Below are 19,645 nucleotides of genomic sequence, written 5' to 3'. Positions count from 1 at the left end.
CTGTTGTGTGATCAGTCCACGGGTCATCATTACTTCTGGGATATAACTCCTCCCCAACAGGAAATGCAAGAGGATTCACCCAGCAGAGCTGCATATAGCTCCTCCCCTCTACGTCAGTCCCAGTCATTCGACCAAGAATCAACGAGAAAGGAGTAACCAAGGGTGAAGTGGTGACTGGAGTATAATTTAAAAGATATTTACCTGCCTTAAAACAGGGCGGGCCGTGGACTGATCACACAACAGAAGAAAGGAATTTATCAGGTAAGCATAAATTATGTTTTCTTCTGTTATGTGTGATCAGTCCACGGGTCATCATTACTTCTGGGATACCAATACCAAAGCAAAAGTACACGGATGACGGGAGGGATAGGCAGGCTCATTATACAGAAGGAACCACTGCCTGAAGAACCTTTCTCCCAAAAATAGCCTCCGAAGAAGCAAAAGTGTCAAATTTGTAAAATTTGGAAAAAGTATGAAGCGAAGACCAAGTTGCAGCCTTGCAAATCTGTTCAACAGAGGCCTCATTCTTAAAGGCCCAAGTGGAAGCCACAGCTCTAGTGGAGTGAGCTGTAATTCTTTCAGGAGGCTGCTGTCCAGCAGTCTCATAGGCTAAACGTATTATGCTACGAAGCCAAAAAGAGAGAGAGGTAGCAGAAGCTTTTTGACCTCTCCTCTGTCCAGAATAAACGACAAACAGGGAAGAAGTTTGGCGAAAATCTTTAGTTGCCTGCAAGTAGAACTTGAGGGCACGAACTACATCCAGATTGTGTAGAAGACGTTCCTTCTTTGAAGAAGGATTTGGACACAAGGATGGAACAACAATCTCTTGATTGATATTCCTGTTAGTGACTACCTTAGGTAAGAACCCAGGTTTAGTACGCAGAACTACCTTGTCTGAGTGAAAAATCAGATAAGGAGAATCACAATGTAAGGCTGATAACTCAGAGACTCTTCGAGCCGAGGAAATAGCCATTAAAAACAGAACTTTCCAAGATAACAATTTTATATCAATGGAATGAAGGGGTTCAAACGGAACACCCTGTAAAACGTTAAGAACTAAGTTTAAACTCCATGGCGGAGCAACAGCTTTAAACACAGGCTTGATCCTAGCTAAAGCCTGACAAAAGGCCTGGACGTCTGGATTTTCTGACAGACGCCTGTGTAACAAGATGGACAGAGCTGAAATCTGTCCCTTTAATGAACTAGCTGATAAACCCTTTTCTAAACCTTCTTGTAGAAAGGACAATATCCTAGGGATCCTAACCTTACTCCAGGAGTAACGTTTGGATTCGCACCAGTATAGGTATTTACGCCATATTTTATGGTAAATCTTTCTGGTAACAGGCTTCCTAGCCTGTATCAGGGTATCAATAACCGACTCAGAAAAACCACGTTTTGATAAAATCAAGCGTTCAATTTCCAAGCAGTCAGCTTCAGAGAAGTTAGATTTTGATGTTTGAATGGACCCTGTATCAGAAGGTCCTGTCTTAGAGGTAGAGACCAAGGCGGACAGGATGACATGTCCACTAGATCTGCATACCAAGTCCTGCGTGGCCATGCAGGCGCTATTAGAATCACTGATGCTCTCTCCTGTTTGATTTTGGCAATCAATCGAGGAAGCAGCGGGAGGGGTGGAAACACATAAGCCATCCCGAAGTTCCAAGGTGCTGTCAAAGCATCTATCAGAACCGCTCCCGGATCCCTGGATCTGGACCCGTAGCGAGGAAGTTTGGCGTTCTGGCGAGACGCCATGAGATCTATCTCTGGTTTGCCCCAACGTCGAAGTATTTGGGCAAAGACCTCCGGATGAAGTTCCCACTCCCCCGGATGAAAAGTCTGGCGACTCAAGAAATCCGCCTCCCAGTTCTCCACTCCCGGGATGTGGATTGCTGACAGGTGGCAAGAGTGAGACTCTGCCCAGCGAATTATCCTTGATACTTCCATCATTGCTAGGGAGCTTCTTGTCCCTCCCTGATGGTTGATGTAAGCTACAGTCGTGATGTTGTCCGACTGAAACCTGATGAACCCCCGAGTTGTTAATTGGGGCCAAGCCAGAAGGGCATTGAAAACTGCTCTCAATTCCAGAATGTTTATTGGAAGGAGACTCTCCTCCTGATTCCATAGTCCCTGAGCCTTCAGAGAATTCCAGACAGCGCCCCAACCTAGTAGGCTGGCGTCTGTTGTTACAATTGTCCAGTCTGGCCTGCTGAATGGCATCCCCCTGGACAGGTGTGGCCGATAAAGCCACCATAGAAGAGAATTTCTGGTCTCTTGATTCAGATTCAGAGTAGGGGACAAATCTGAGTAATCCCCATTCCACTGACTTAGCATGCACAATTGCAGCGGTCTGAGGTGTAGGCGTGCAAAAGGTACTATGTCCATTGCCGCTACCATTAAGCCGATCACCTCCATGCATTGAGCTACTGACGGGTGTTGAATGGAATGAAGGACACGGCATGCATCTTGAAGCTTTGTTAACCTGTCTTCTGTCAGGTAAATCTTCATTTCTACAGAATCTATAAGAGTCCCCAAGAATGGAACTCTTGTGAGAGGAAAAAGAGAACTCTTCTTTTCGTTCACTTTCCATCCATGCGACCTTAGAAATGCCAGAACTAGCTCTGTATGAGACTTGGCAGTTTGAAAGCTTGAAGCTTGTATTAGAATGTCGTCTAGGTACGGAGCTACCGAAATCCCTCGCGGTCTTAGTACCGCCAGAAGGGCACCCAGAACCTTTGTGAAGATTCTTGGAGCCGTAGCCAATCCGAATGGAAGAGCTACAAACTGGTAGTGCCTGTCTAAGAAGGCAAACCTTAGATACCGGTGATGATCTTTGTGGATCGGTATGTGAAGGTAAGCATCTTTTAAATCCACTGTGGTCATGTACTGACCCTTTTGGATCATGGGTAAGATTGTCCGAATAGTTTCCATTTTGAACGATGGAACTCTTAGGAATTTGTTTAGAATCTTTAAATCTAAGATTGGCCTGAAAGTTCCCTCTTTTTTGGGAACCACAAACAGGTTTGAGTAGAACCCTTGTCCTTGTTCCGACCGCGGAACCGGATGGATCACTCCCATTAATAACAGATCTTGTACACAGCGTAGAAACGCTTCTTTCTTTATCTGGTTTGTTGACAACCTTGACAGATGAAATCTCCCTCTTGGGGGAGATAATTTGAAGTCTAGAAGGTATCCCTGAGATATGATCTCTAGTGCCCAGGGATCCTGAACATCTCTTGCCCAGGCCTGGGCGAAGAGAGAAAGTCTGCCCCCCACTAGATCCGGTCCCGGATCGGGGGCTTTCGGTTCATGCTGTCTTTGGGGCAGCAGCAGGTTTCCTGGCCTGCTTGCTCTTGTTCCAGGACTGGTTAGGCTTCCAGCCTTGCCTGTAACGAGCAACAGCTCCTTCCTGTTTTGGTGCAGTGGAGGTTGATGCTGCTCCTGTTTTGAAATTCCGAAAGGGACGAAAATTAGACTGTCTAGCCTTAGCTTTGGCTTTGTCTTGAGGTAGGGCGTGGCCCTTACCTCCTGTAATGTCAGCGATAATTTCTTTCAAACCGGGCCCAAATAAAGACTGCCCCTTGAAAGGTATATTAAGTAATTTGGACTTAGAAGTAACATCAGCTGACCAGGATTTTAGCCACAGCGCCCTACGTGCCTGTATGGCGAATCCTGAGTTCTTAGCCGTAAGTTTGGTTAAATGTACTACGGCCTCCGAAATGAATGAATTAGCTAGTTTAAGGACTCTAAGCCTGTCCGTAATGTCGTCTAGCGTAGATGAACTAAGGTTCTCTTCCAGAGACTCAATCCAAAATGCTGCCGCAGCCGTAATCGGCGCGATACATGCAAGGGGTTGCAATATAAAACCTTGTTGAACAAACATTTTCTTAAGGTAACCCTCTAATTTTTTATCCATTGGATCTGAAAAAGCACAGCTATCCTCCACCGGGATAGTGGTACGCTTAGCTAAAGTAGAAACTGCTCCCTCCACCTTAGGGACCGTTTGCCATAAGTCCCGAGTGGTGGCGTCTATTGGAAACATCTTTCTAAATATTGGAGGGGGTGAGAACGGCAAACCGGGTCTATCCCACTCCTTAGTAACAATTTCAGTTAGTCTCTTAGGTATAGGAAAAACGTCAGTACTCGCCGGTACCGCAAAGTATTTATCCAACCTACACAGTTTCTCTGGTATTGCAACGGTGTTACAATCATTGAGAGCTGCTAAGACCTCCCCTAGTAATACACGGAGGTTCTCCAATTTAAATTTAAAATTTGAAATATCTGAATCCAATCTGTTTGGATCAGAACCGTCACCCACAGAATGAAGCTCTCCGTCCTCATGCTCTGCAAGCTGTGACGCAGTATCAGACATGGCCCTAGTATTGTCAGCGCACTCTGTTCTCACCCCAGAGTGATCACGCTTGCCTCTTAGTTCTGGCAATTTAGACAAAACTTCAGTCATAACAGTAGCCATATCTTGTAATGTTATCTGTAATGGCCGCCCAGATGTACTAGGCGCCATAATATCACGCACCTCCCGGGCGGGAGATGCAGGTACTGCCGCGTGAGGCGAGTTAGTCGGCATAACTCTCCCCTCGCTGTTTGGTGAAATTTGTTCACATTGTACAGATTGACTTTTATTTAAAGTAGCATCAATACAGTTAGTACATAAATTTCTATTGGGCTCCACCTTGGCATTGGAACAAATGACACAGATATCTTCCTCTGAGTCAGACATGTTTAACACACTAGCAATAAACTTGCAACTTGGTTATAATCTTTTTTAGTAAAAACGTACTGTGCCTCAAAGAGGTACTAAACGATTAAATGACAGTTGAAATAATGAACTGAAAAACAGTTATAGCATCAAACTTTAAAACAACACAACTTTTAGCAAAAGTTTGTTCCCATTAGTAAAATAACAATAATTAAATTTGACATAAAAATTACAGAGGAACGTTTTTATTCACAGTCAATATAAAATTCTCACAGCTCTGCTGAGAGAAACTACCTCCCTCCAAAGAAGTTTGAAGACCCCTGAGATCTGTCAGAGATGAACCGGATCATGCAGGAAATATAAGAGTAACTGACTGGAATTTTTTGATGCGTAGCAAAGAGCGCCAAAAACGGCCCCTCCCCCTCACACACAGCAGTGAAGAGAAACGAAACTGTCACAATTAAAAGCAAACAACTGCCAAGTGGAAAATAATGCCCAAATATTTATTCACTCAGTACCTCAGCAATGTAAACGATTCTACATTCCAGCAAAAACGTTTAACATGATAAATACTTAATAAAAGGATTAGTGACTTTTAACAGAGTAGTTCCGGTGAAATACCATCCCCAGAATACTGAAGTGTATACATACATGTCATTATAACGGTATGGCAGGATTTTCTCATCAATTCCATTCAGAAAATAAAAACTGCTACATACCTCAATGCAGATTCATCTGCCCGCTGTCCCCTGATCTGAAGCTTTTACCTCCCTCAGATGGCCGAGAACAGCAATATGATCTTAACTACTCCGGTTAAAATCATAGTAAAAAACTCTGGCAGATTCTTCCTCAAACTCTGCCAGAGAAGTAATAACACGCTCCGGTGCTATTGTAAAATAACAAACTTTTGATTGAAGTCATAAAAACTAAGTATAATCACCATAGTCCTCTCACACATCCTATCTAGTCGTTGGGTGCAAGAGAATGACTGGGACTGACGTAGAGGGGAGGAGCTATATGCAGCTCTGCTGGGTGAATCCTCTTGCATTTCCTGTTGGGGAGGAGTTATATCCCAGAAGTAATGATGACCCGTGGACTGATCACACATAACAGAAGAAATAACAAACTTTTGATTGAAGTTATAAAAACTAAGTATAATCACCATAGTCCTCTCACACATCCTATCTAGTCGTTGGGTGCAAGAGAATGACTGGGAGTGACGTAGAGGGGAGGAGCTATGTGCAGCTCTGCTGGGTGAATCCTCTTGCATTTCCTGTTGGGGAGGAGTTATATCCCAGAAGTAATGATGACCCGTGGACTGATCACACATAACAGAAGAAATATATATATATATATATGTGTATATACATACATAAACATACAAAGTATGATCCTAATTTGTTACGTAACACAGAAACTTTCAAAACATACTCAGAATTTGGAAAATCACTGCTAAAGCTAAATCTAAATGTATTAAAATATAAATGAGAAAGTGCAAAGCTTAAAGTTATGGAAAATCCTAGCGTTTGTGAAACGCTAGGATTTACCAGTGGAACAAATAAAAGGGAATTAACTTTCAGTCATGAAGTATAATATACTTCATGCTGAAAGTTCCTTTATTTGTCTGAAGCTTTGCAGCACTGAGCTCCTCAGGCAACCCATGGCAGAACTCTATTTTGCTGTGAGGGGATGTTTCCACCTCTTAGTCAATAGTCGTGTGTCCAGCTGGTGCCATGCCGGATAGCTAGCATGCTATTGGCTAAGATCACCTCACAGCAAAATAGCATTCTGCCATGGGCTGGCTGAGGTGAACGCTTCAAACAAATAAAGGAACTTTCAGCATGAAGTATTTTATACTTCATGACTGGAAGTCCCCTTTATTTGTTCCACTGGTAAATGCTAGAGTTTCATAAACGCTACGATTTACCATCACATTAAAGGGCTATGAAACCCATTTTTTTCCCCTTTCGTTATTCAGATAGAGCAGGCAATTTTAATCAACTTTCTAATTTACTCCTATTATCACATTTTCTTTGTTCTCTTGGTAATCTTTATTTGAAAAAGCAGGAATCTAAGCTTAGGAGCGGACCCATTTTTGGTTTAGCACCCTGGGTAGCCCTTGCTAGTTGGTGGCTACATTTAGGAGTCAATTAGAAACTTGCTTAAAATTGCATGCTCTATCTGAATCATGAATTCCTTTAAATGCAATAATACTGAAAGGACCCAGTCTAAAGTGTAAAGCAATCTAAAATACAAAGTGTAAGTGTAACAAAACTCTCATACCACACAGTGCTGTATTGCAATGGGTCAGTCTCTTCTACATATATATAAATTAAATAGATCTCACAGTGCTGAAGAGTTCTGACCTTTTTCTTTTTACTATTCAGTGAGGTCAGGCCTATAAAGTGTGAAATGCAATTTCTCTCCAAGCTGGACAAACGTTGATTATTAGATCCTTAGCACTGAGACAGGGACTTCAGATACTTAAAGGGACAGTCAACACCAGAATTTTTGTTGTTTGAAAAGATAGATAATTCCTTAATTACCCTTTCCCCAGTTTTGCATAACCAACACAGTTATAATAATACACATTTTACCTCATTACCTTGTATCTAAGCCTCTGCAGACTGCCCCCTTATTTCAGTTGTTTTGGCAGACTTGCATTTTAGCCAATCAGTGCTCACTCCTCGGTAAATTCACATGCATGCGCTCAATGTTATCTATATTAGAGCTGCAACAACTAATCGTCATAATCGATAATAATCGATTATGAAAATAGTTGTCAACGAATCTCATAATCGATTAATCGATTAGTTGGTTTGCAATTAGTTGGTCTGTGCACAACACCAGCTGTTTCACTCCAATGAACTCCTGCATATGGTATTGTGTTTTATGGTTATGTCCTTAGCCTAAAGGACGTCTACAGACGTATACTTTTTACTTTTTCAGGACAGCATAAGTTTAGAACTACCCCTGGCTTATGTACAACCCAGATATAATAGGAGTCATCATTTGGATTGTTTATATTAAATCTGGTTATTTGGAACTATGCTTTGCATGATATAGTGCCAAGCTTGTTGTTTACACCTTGCCCCTAGATTGATGGGAGTTATTTAAATTGATGTGCACTATTATCTGTTTGCACAATTATTAGCGTATTGCTTGCTATTGCTGATTATATGTACTGTATAAATAAATGTGTAAGGCTTTGTCCTGTTATTGATATACAGTCCTTAGCGCTTCTGATTTTGTTTTTTATTGTTTTTTTATATTTTTAATAAATTGTGATAATATGTACCAGATTCAACCTCAATAATTAGTTCTTTTTAGAGCGGACTAGATATTTCCCCTAACCTTATAGCTGGTTATTTACCAATGCATATAGATATTCAAGATATTTTTATGTTAGAATGAAGTCAAGGGTTATTGAGAGGCCCCTTGCCAAGGTAGAAAACACTTAGCATTGGTGAAGAGCTAACAAAGATAAATATCCCACTTTGGTGAAATTGGCAAAACACTACTTATACACCTCAACAGCCTTTTCTCTGCTGCAGGAAATATAGCTGCAAACAGAGAACCAGACTTAGCCAGAAGCATGTGGACATGTTGAGATTTTTGCATTTTAATGCAAAGTTTCTGAAAGAGTGAATAACAGAATGTTATTAACAGTAATAGTCTAACTCTTTCTAGTTCTACCTCTTTTCAAATAGTTTGTGGTTTTGTTTAGTTTAATTATAAAACTGTGCTCTGCTGCTTAAAAGTTTAAGAAACAGTTGTGTTAATGTAAAGTTTTAGTCTGAAGATTATATTTGTAACACTCATTATGTGGATTTTATTTAAAACATAGAAAACTATTATTGATTCTCTTTTTATCCGATTAGTCGATTAATCGAAAAAATAATCTGCTGATTCATCGATTATGAAAATAATAGTTAGTTGCAGCCCTAATCTATATGAAACACATGAACCAACGCCCTTTAGTGGTGAAAAACGTTCAAAATGCATTTAGATTAGAGGCGGACTTCAAGGTCTAAGAAATTAGCTTATGAACCTCCTAGGTTTAGCTTTCAACTAAGAATACCAAAAGAACAAGGCAAAATTGGCGATATAACTAAATTGTAAAGTTGTTTAAAATGACATGCCCTATTTGAATCATGAAAGGTTTTTTTTGGACTTGAGTGTCCTTTTAAATAGGGTCAGCACATGTGTCCTCAATCTCTGCGTGCAGACTACAGGATCCCTGCAGAAACCCCAGTAATACCAGTAAATACAGAAAGTAGTCGCACAGGTTCCAATAAAAACTGCTTTATTCAGGGACTGGTTCTGCCAAACACTTTTACTGACAGAGCTAGGATAATGTTACTTAGAACATGCAGAGACACAGACAGCAGATAGGAAATACACACAAGGCCAGATGGGCAGTAAAGGGCATCACTGTCACATGACTCTAGTATAATGTCACATTCCACAGCTGTGCTTACCTCTCCTCTCAGCTGGTGAATTGCTGCTGTTGGGGGATAATGTTACTGAAAACATGCAGAGGATCAGACAGAAGGTAGGAAATACACACAGGGCTAAATACGTCACATGACAGTTGATATAATGTTACATTCTCCAGCAGTACTCACCTCTCCGCTGCTCTGCAGGTGAATGCTGCTGTGGGAGGGCCTCTTCTTCATAATGACATATTCCTATAAAATATATAATAGAAAATTATCAGACTATTTCCATGGATAAGCAATAAAAAGGAAAAGCGGATCCTTGTATAAAAGTTCAAACTTTATTCGCCAAAATAAAAACAGAATGACAAGTGCTCACAGGAACAAAACAAAATTGGCACAGGAACTGCCATAGGAGATCTCTATTTTGTTGGTGAATAAAGTTTGAACTTTTATACAAGGATTTGTTTTCCGCTTTTCCATTTTATTGCTCATCTATTCAAGGAGTTGGGGGTATCCTTTTTTGGATCACGGATGTCGCTTGTGGAGCACGCCCACGGTGTACAGCAGTGAAGCAGGTGAATATTGACAGTCACACTTTGATACACCCCCTAGACAAGCCTCCTAGTATTTCCATGAGCGGATTGGTGGACACGAAGATTGACAGTTGCATGGACGAATGGGAGCCGACCACACCGTGAGTAATGTATGTGACGTATAGCACGCCGTGGAGGCGCAGTCACTACTGCGGAGAAAAGAGTCTTGTTCTCTATAATGACAAGCAGCTTGGATGCACATGGTAGGAGCAGTTATATACTGCGATCCGGTTGAGAAGGATCAGAGGTCCAGGGAGGAGGAGGGGTGAGTGTGTTTTAAAGGGACACTCAATCAAATTTTAATTATTCAGATAGAGAATGCCATTTTAAACAGTTTTCCAATTTACTTCCATTAACTAAATGTGCACAGTCTTTTTATATTTAAACTTTTTGAGTCACCAGCTCCTACTGAGCATGTGCAAGACTAAGTGTGTATGCATTTGTGAATGGCTGATACATGGTACGTGTATGCATTAGTAATTGGCTGATGGCTGTCACATGGTACAGGGGGAGTGGAAAAAGACATAACTTTTAAAATTAGTTATTGGTAGTAAGTGCGCTAAAAAGAAGCTAAAGGTATCCAAAATTAGAGGCAAATATATATTTTTTGAGAATTTTAGTCTTTTTCCACATTTTTTGATATCTAGCTATATTAATAGTGTATGTTTTTTGCACTTCAGTTAAACACATTGTTTATTCTTAACACTTTCGTTAGAAAGTAACTATAGATATTCACCTTTTAGTATCACAGTATACTTTCCCACAAATATATTGTTACACTGCTATTTGCCACATATTTTTACGTATTTATTTTTCCTCAATAGTACATATTTAATAGACTGCTTAACTATCATCATCCTACAGTAGGAATTTTAACACCATTATATCTTTTTCATGGACACTGTTACATTTTTATAGATCCACTATCCCCTTCTGCCCCCCCCCCCCCTTTTTTTGTTAATAGGACTGTGGAACTTTTATCACACTTATTACACTTTGCACTTTGGATATTTCTAACTATTTTTAATATATACACTAGATATACCTAATATTTGCCTCTAATTTTGGATACCTTTAGCTTCTTTTTAGCGCACTTACTACCAATAACTATTCTTATCACATTCGAAAAGATAGAAGGATCTTTTCTCCTTTGTAAGTTGTGTGGTATCCTCTTTATAACCAGCACTCTGCTTAAACACTTAATATAACTTTTAAAATTGTCAGAAACAAAATCTACTACTCATTTGAAGTTCAGACTAAGTGCTATTGCATTGTCTTGTTATCTTGCATTTGTTGATTATGCAAATATACTGTGTTGACTGGTCCTTTAAGTCCTGCGTATCTGCACTGAAGTATGCCGACACAGTTGAAAGCTTACCTGTGCTAGGGTTGTTTACTTTTTAGTGAAGGGGCCCCTGGGTTGTGGTGGAGGTTGTGCAGAAGGGACCCTGAGTGTTTGAGAACCGGGGTTATGCTTGCTTATTGGTGGCTAAATGTCAGCCACTAATAAGCAAGTGCTATCCATGGTGCTGAACCTAAAATGGTCCGGTTTCTAAGATTTACATTCCTGCTTTTAAATAAAGATAGCAAGAGAACATAGAAAAATTGATAACAGGAGTAAATTAGATAGCTGCTTAAAATTGCATGCTTTATCTTAAGCATTAAAGAAATAATGTGGGTTTAGTATCCCTTTCAAGTGAACAGTTGTGTAGAAGACACTGGGTGCTGGGGAGGTAGTTTGATGGAAGGTTATGCAGGGGATTATTGGTGCTGGGGTAGGTTTAGTAGTGGAAGGTTTTCCAGGTGACCCTGGGTGCCAGGTAGATTTTATGGTGGATAGTTGTGCAGGGGATGATGGGAAGGATTTATAGTGTAGGGGAGTACAGGGGATCCTGGGTGCTGGGGAAAGTTTTGTGGATGTAGGTTGTGCCGGTGGGTGAACTGAAGTCGGGGTTAGTGTGATGGCCTGGAAGAGCTGAAGTCTGGGTTAGTGAGATTGTTTGGGTGAGCTGATGTTTGGGTTAGTGAGATAGTCTGGATGATTTAAAGTGATGGTTAGTGAGATGGGTCTGGGTGAGTTGAAGTTAGTGTTAGTGAGATGACCTGGATGAGATGAAGTTAGGGTTAGTGGGATGGTCTGGGTAAGCTGAGGTTAGGGTTAGTGAGATGATCTGGATGAGGTTAAGTTAGCGTTAGTGAGTTGATCTGGGTGAGATGAAGTTAGGGTTAGTCTAGGTAAGCTGAGGTTAGGGTTAGTGAGATGGTCTGGGTAAAATTAAGTTAGGGTTAGTGAAATATGTATGGTGTATCAGAAGCAGTACAGTAAATAGGAGGACCAGTGTTACATGACATTACCCAGTAGCTCTCACCTCTCCGGTTAGCAGGCAGATGATGCCCAGGGCCTGACTCAGGAACTGCTCTGCCATCTGATTCCTGTATTTGTTCATCTTGTTTATAATCAGTGACGGAGTCAGATGCTATCAATTTGACACCTGCAAGAAGAATGGAAAACGGCAACATGAGAAATGGGAAATAATCCGAGCTCTTCCTGTATTTATATTATGGTAAAGAGCAGATTTGTTTGTGATATTAAACAAGTTTATTTTATTTATGCATATTCTAATACTACACATGTGACCAGCTGCATGTAGAGTAATAAATATACACAGTGAGAAAATGTGACAATATTTATAGAAATTTAATGGGAGATACATTTATTTAATAATATTTTAATAGGATCAGACAGAAGTCATGAAAAGTGATGTGGTAGTGTTTGTATAATATGATGTGTAAAAAATGATATTTATTTGAGCATACACTGATAATTAGATACAATTTATTAAAATACAGTATAATTCAAGAAACATCAGTATATAAGAAAATAAAGTGAGTAAGTCCAAAATTAAAAATAATTTAAACGAAGGGACGTCTCCCTGATAAAAGAACATAATCTTAAAAATTCAGGAGTATTCAAAACATAAGAGCTAAAAACGCTTCTAAAATAATATGAGCATATAGTGTTATACTAAGAGGCAATAACAAACAGGAAATAGATTTAAAGCATATAGTGCTGTACTAAGATGCAATAACAAACAGGAAATATATTTCAAAGATGTATACGATAGCATTAGCTAGACAGAACTGTCTCATTAGCCACATGTTAGCTCCAGAGTGATACTTTACCTACTTTGTAACAAAATTGCTTTGCTATTCATTACGAACTTATGAACTTTTAACTGATACAAGACGGTATTAGGGAGATCCCCTGCTGCCATCATTTCATAGACGACATCGCCAACTGTCTGTTTTAGCCTGACTAGCTAATGCTATCGTATACATCTTTGAAATATATTTCCTGCTTGTTATTGCATCTTTGTATAACACTATATGCTCATATTATTTTAGAAGCGTTTTTAGCTCTTATGTTTTGAATACTCCTGAATTTTTAAGATTGTGTTCTTTTATCAGGGAGACGTCCCTACATTTAAATTATTTTTAATTTTGGACTTACTCACTTTATTTTCTTATATACTGATGTTTCTTGAATTATACTGTATTTTAATAAATTGTATCTAATTATCAGTGTATGCTCAAATAAATATCATTTTTTACACATCATTATATACAAACACTACCACATCACTTTATTATACCTTTAGCTTTCTTAGCGCCCTAACCCTCTCCCTTTTGCTCATCCTTTTCTGAATAGAACAAAGGATCTATTCTTCTGTTAGGAGTTTGGTATCCCTGACTTGTTGCGCTCTACTTCCCCCCCATTTTCTCAGAAGTCATGAAAAGCAAGAGGTCGACTGTATACAGGAATATGAATCATAAGCCAACATGTCATGAAGCAGATGAAAAATAATTAGCAGCTGCCTGGATCACAGGATTTGTTAAAGGGCCAGTCTACACCAATTATTTTATTTAAAAAAAAGATAGATAACCCCTTTACTACCCATTCCCCAGCTTTGCACAATCAGCATTGTTATATTAATATACTATAAAACACTTTCACACCAGACAGGGTAAGTTCATGAGTACCATATAGATAAACATTGTGCTCACTCCCATGGAGTTATTCATGAGCCAGTATAATTGTCTAAAATACAAGTCTGTAAATAACTGTCAGGGTGCCAGGAATCAAACTGAGACAAGAAATGCAAAAATAATCACACCTTTATTAATAGCAAAAAATAATAAAAAGTCCACAGGTCAAATAACAAGCCAAGAGTCAAAACCAGAGCTGGTAGTCAGACAAGCGGAGTTAGGAGCCAAAGCAAATAGTCAGACGAGACGGAATCAGGAACAAGGAAAACAGCAGAGTCAGGAACAAGCCAGGGATCAGGAACCAGGAAGGACGTCAGGCAGCCAGGTAATACACAGGAACTCTCACAAACAGGTCTGAGACAACGCAAAGGCAAAGCATACTGAACAGAGGCCTTTAAATAATAAGTGATGACATCACAATTCTGAGACTGCATCCTGTCTCACATGGATGATGCACACCAGTCTGGCCATAAAAGGAAGTGCAGGAAATGAGTAGCATCCCCCACAATGCACCATAGTCAGGAAGAGAGGTGAGTAAAATGGCTGCCAGCAGCACATGGCAAACAAAACAGGGAAAAACCCTGACAATAACCCTGAGATAAGGGAACAGTCTGCAAAGACTTAGATACAAGGTAATGACAGAGGTATATTAATATAACAGTGTTGGTTATGCAAAACTATGGAATTGGTAATAAAGTGATTAACTATCTTTTTAAATATTTTGGAACAATTATCCTGTAATTTATAGGATTATCTCAAACTGGGAGCTCTGTCCTGGTGTTTCTCAGTTCCTCATCTATTTCTGGCCCACCAGACTAAGCCTCCGAATCAGTCTATCATGCCCATGCACCACCCAGACTGTACAATATAAAAAAGAAGAAGAAAAAAAAAAAGTCGCCACCATAGTGCATAATCAATATGATAAATCAAGACCAGCGCACAAATAAATGTACTCACAGGATTCAAGGCACTTGATAAGTGCAACAAAGGCTTCTTGGGCTCTTAAAGTCGCCCAGACAACTTCTCCCGTGTTCTCCAAGCCTCTCGATGTTCAAATCGGCCTCCACCGTACAGTGTTCACAGAAGTTGTGTAGACTGCAGTGATCAAGTATACCTCTATACACTTGCATGTAATAATAAAGGGTTAAACTGATATAGAAATACAAATAAAGCTCGTGGATAAGTCTAATTGAATAAAAAAGACTTTTATTTTAATAAAAACACAACGTTTCACGATCTATATTGATCGTTTCATCAGGTGTAATTACAAAATTAAAATACCCATGGCCTATTTAAATACACTTTTTTTGGGTGTCCTAGGGGTTTTACTGTGCTTGCGTGTTAGCAACCTTGTTACTGTAGCCTGCAAGAGTATCGGATTGGTCTAAAATATCCAATCAGTGTTAGCTGTTCAGCCCAACCTTCCGGTCTGTTGTTCCGCTCAAAAGCAATGAGCGTCTGACACACCTCTAGGCTCCATATGCAACAGTGTTAGAACATTAACCAATTAACTGTCATCCTTGTAACGCTTGATACATACATAAATCTATCAGCCGGTTTTACAAGCAAAGCGCAGTATCACATGCCCCCTGCAATCTGGACTCTCCTAAAATACAACTATATACTGTACAACAAATAAACAGATATAGATACAAAAACAAAATTAAAACTATAAAAAAGATAAAATCATATACATTTTAAATTTAAAAATAAAGATCACATCTCCAATGTACCCACATTATGATGTACTCCTAAAAGCGGATATGTTCGATCCTGATTTTCCCATATAACTTATCTTGTTCAGATAGTCCCCTATAACTAATCTATTCAATCAATCGTATACAATCCATGATGTAATATTATAGCTTCCTCATCTTGATACATATCTGTATGTTAAAAGTATTGTTGATGAGATAAGCTTATATTAGTATACGTAGTATAGGACATAAAAATCCTATACCTACAGATACTCATATACCTGTACTCTAAAATTACCCTAGTACACTATTGAATAGAAAAACCATAGATGTTATTATATGATCCTCACCTAGATCCAAAGTGTGAAATCTATACTAATGTCCTATAACCTTATAGCCCATATGGTGTAGAATATATTTGACCATATGTGTAAAAGAATATATATATATATATATATATATATATATATATATATATATATATATATATATATATATATATATATATGTGTCCATCTTGTCTCTTAAGAAATGCACGTATATGCACCATTAGTATAAAAGTACATTCATGATCCTATTTATACTTGTTCCCCGTATGTATCTTTTAAATACAAAAATAGGCTTGATGTAGTGTGGGGCGTGGGAACTGCTATGATGTTTCTAAAAACACAAGTTTTGATGTCCTAGTTATTAAATGTTACCATGTCTATATTATCGTTCAACCCATACTTTAATGTATCTTTCAAATACCAGAATGTAACTTTCATTATGTAAGGGGCAAGGGAACTGTTTTAGTGCCCTAACTGTTAAATATGGCTATATCTATATTTTTCCATATTAGAATGAGTACATGGGGGCTGGTATGATCTTTCTATATACCGGAGTTCTACTGTCCTAGTTGTTAAATGCTGCCATGTCTATATTTTCGTTTAACCCATACGGGTTTAGAGTCCTTATCTTCCAGATCCAGAATGTCTCCCTTTGTCTTAGATAGAGGAGTCTATTTCTACCCCATTTAGTATTGACTTGTTCTATTTTTAAATTTAAAATGTATATGATTTTATCTTTTTTATAGTTTTAATTTTGTTTTTCTATCTATATCTGTTTATTTGTTGTACAGTATATAGTTGTATTTTGGGAGAGTCCAGATTGCAGGGGGCGTGTGATACTGCGCTTTGCTTGTAAAACCGGCTGATAGATTTATGTATGTATCAAGCGTTACAAGGATGACAGTTAATGGGTTAATGTTCTAACACTGTTGCGTATGGAGCCTAGAGGTGTGTCAGATGCTCATTGATTTTGAGCGGAACAACAGACCGGGAGGTTGGGCTGAACAGCTAACACCGATTGGATATTTTAGACCAATCCGATACTCTTGCAGGCTACAGCAACAAGGTTACTAACAAGTACAGTAAAACCCCTAGGACGCCTTAAAAAAGTGTATTTAAGCCGTGGGTATTTTAGTTTTGTAATTACACCTGATGAAACGGTCAATATAGATTGTGAAACGTTGTTTTTATTAAAATAAAAGTATTTTTTATTCTATTAGACTTATCCACAAGCTTTATTTGTATTTCTATATCAGTATAACCCTTTATTATTACACACAAGTGTATAGAGGTATACTTGATCACTGCAGTCTTACACAACTTCTGTGAACTGTACGGTGGAGGCCGATTTGAACATCGAGAGGCTTGGAGAACACGGGAGAAGTTGTCTGGGTGACTTTAAGAGCCCAGGAAGCCTTTGTTGCAATTCTCAAGTACCTTGAATCCTGTGAGTACATTTATTTGTGCACTGGTCTTGATTTATCATATTGATTGTGCACTATGGTGGAGCCTTCTTTTTTTTCTTCTTTTTTATATGATATAGTACTCTAATTTGTATACCAACAAATTCGGAAGAAGCAGCTTGCCACGACCCTCTGGATTTGCTGAAGATTGATGCGATACCATTCAAGAGGTGTTGGGAGAAACCCTATACAGACTTTGGACAAGTGATATCAAGTATCACAAAGCGTATGAACTTTTCACTGATGTTTATACATCACTTTATGTCACTATTTATTATTAACATCAGTATAGTTGATATTATCACTATTTGGTGCTAGGGAGTGCAGTGTATTTACGCATAATATTACCCTGAGCAATCCAATATTTATATGGTTATGAGTGCATTTTGAAATTGAATGTGTATAATATTTAAGATTATACATTGGCGCATCCAATACTCTAAACATATTTTATTATACATTGTCACATTGGTCTTGGTTGGATAGCGACTATTAATTTATATTGAATTTACACTGTTATATACCGTTTATATACACATATAACATCACATATATAGTGAAATTTGCTCTATTATTTCTCTATATATAACATATCGCATCACATACTGTATATAGAGTAATTTGCTCTATTCTATATATATATTTTTCTTTATATATATATATATATATATTTTTTTTTTTATATTTTTTATTGAGGTTGTGAAAAGAGTTACAGAAAATATTGATCCAGTGACAATGAGAATATAACAGAGAAAGATACATTGTATACCCAAAAACATAGCAAAGAAGTAGAGACAAAACCATTCTGAGCTTGGATTCTGTGTGTCTCTGGAAGAATATCAGAACAATAACTGTATAATATAAAACAATATCTGGTATTCATATTGCAAGTATTATAGACAGTGAAATTTACAATCAATATCTAGGAAACAAAAGTACAAATTTAAGATATGTGTAACCAACATAAAAGTAACGGATAATGAAACCTCATTTTTATATTATATTATATTATTATATATATATATATACATATATATATATATATATATATATATATATATATATATATATATATATATATATATATATATATATATATATATATATATATATATATATAGTATATATGGTCACCACATTGCCATTCAATAAGTTATTTAATGTAATAGAAAGAAAACATTTGGGGCAATTGGGGATTAGTTTTTGTTTGGCCACTTTTGGACCAAGTTAGCGGGGAGGGGATAAGGAAGTTCAGCGGGCAAGAGCCGCTCAGAGTGGAGTGGGGGAGGAAATGGGGAGCGGAGCCTTATAAGATAACAAGATAGTAAAGTGCAGGGATTAAGTAAAAGTCATATTATATAATCAGAAGGGCAGACTTCAAAGGGACAACCTGTTGTATATTTCATTAATAGGGAGGGACCTAGTTTACTCAAGGTATAATAATAAACAAAAACAAAATTTATGCTTACCTGATAAATTCCTTTCTCCTGTAGTGTGGTCAGTCCACGGGTCATCATTACTTCTGGGATATTAACTGCTCCCCAACAGGAAGTGCAAGAGGATTCACCCAGCAGAGCTGCCATATAGCTCCTCCCCTCTACGTCACCTCCAGTCATTCGACCAAGGACCAACGAGAAAGGAGAAGCCAAAGGGTGTAGTGGTGACTGGAGTATAATTTAAAAAATATTTACCTGCCTAAAAAACAGGGCGGGCCGTGGACTGACCACACTACAGGAGAAAGGAATTTATCAGGTAAGCATAAATTTTGTTTTCTCCTGTTAAGTGTGGTCAGTCCACGGGTCATCATTACTTCTGGGATACCAATACCAAAGTACACGGATGACGGGAGGGACAGGCAGGCTCTTTATACGGAAGGAACCACTGCCTGTAGAACCTTTCTCCCGAAAACAGCCTCCGAAGAAGCAAAAGTGTCAAATTTGTAAAATTTGGAAAAAGTATGAAGAGAAGACCAAGTTGCAGCCTTGCAAATCTGTTCAACAGAAGCCTCATTCTTAAAGGCCCAAGTGGAAGCCACAGCTCTAGTAGAATGTGCTGTAATTCTTTCAGGAGGCTGCTGTCCAGCAGTCTCATAGGCTAACCGTATTATGCTACGAAGCCAAAAAGAGAGAGAGAGGTAGCCGAAGCTTTTTGACCTCTCCTCTGACCAGAATAAACGACAAACAGGGAAGACGTTTGTCGAAAATCCTTAGTTGCCTGTAGATAAAATTTCAGGGCACGGACTACATCTAGATTGTGTAGCAGACGTTCCTTCTTCGAAGAAGGATTAGGACACAAAGATGGAACCACAATCTCTTGATTGATATTCCTGTTAGTGACCACCTTAGGTAGGAACCCAGGTT

The 19,645-nt window shown here is 38.6% G+C and overlaps 1 protein-coding gene across 3 annotated transcripts in view; it reads right to left on the bottom strand.

Moving 5' to 3' along the window:
* The window catches only part of LOC128657278 (gastrula zinc finger protein XlCGF26.1-like), a 55,338-nt gene extending 43,087 nt beyond the window's left edge, over positions 1–12,251 (bottom strand). For 2 of the 3 annotated variants that reach the window (XM_053711557.1, XM_053711558.1), the window contains exons 1-2: positions 12,119–12,251; positions 9,343–9,405 (exon numbers count right to left, since the gene is read on the bottom strand). In XM_053711557.1, coding sequence (XP_053567532.1) covers positions 9,343–9,405; positions 12,119–12,196 — 141 coding nt within the window. In that variant the 5' untranslated portion in view covers positions 12,197–12,251. Of the gene's footprint in view, positions 1–7,319; positions 7,394–9,342; positions 9,406–12,118 lie in introns of those variants that run through there. The other variant, XM_053711559.1, reaches the window with a different exon arrangement.
* Between the last annotated feature and the right edge of the window lie 7,394 nt (positions 12,252–19,645).

The sequence above is a fragment of the Bombina bombina genome, chromosome 4 (genome assembly GCF_027579735.1).
Source record: "Bombina bombina isolate aBomBom1 chromosome 4, aBomBom1.pri, whole genome shotgun sequence".
Taxonomy (NCBI): domain Eukaryota; kingdom Metazoa; phylum Chordata; class Amphibia; order Anura; family Bombinatoridae; genus Bombina; species Bombina bombina.
Note: the sequence above shows the minus strand (reverse complement) of the source record. Positions and strands in the feature narration are given on the sequence as shown.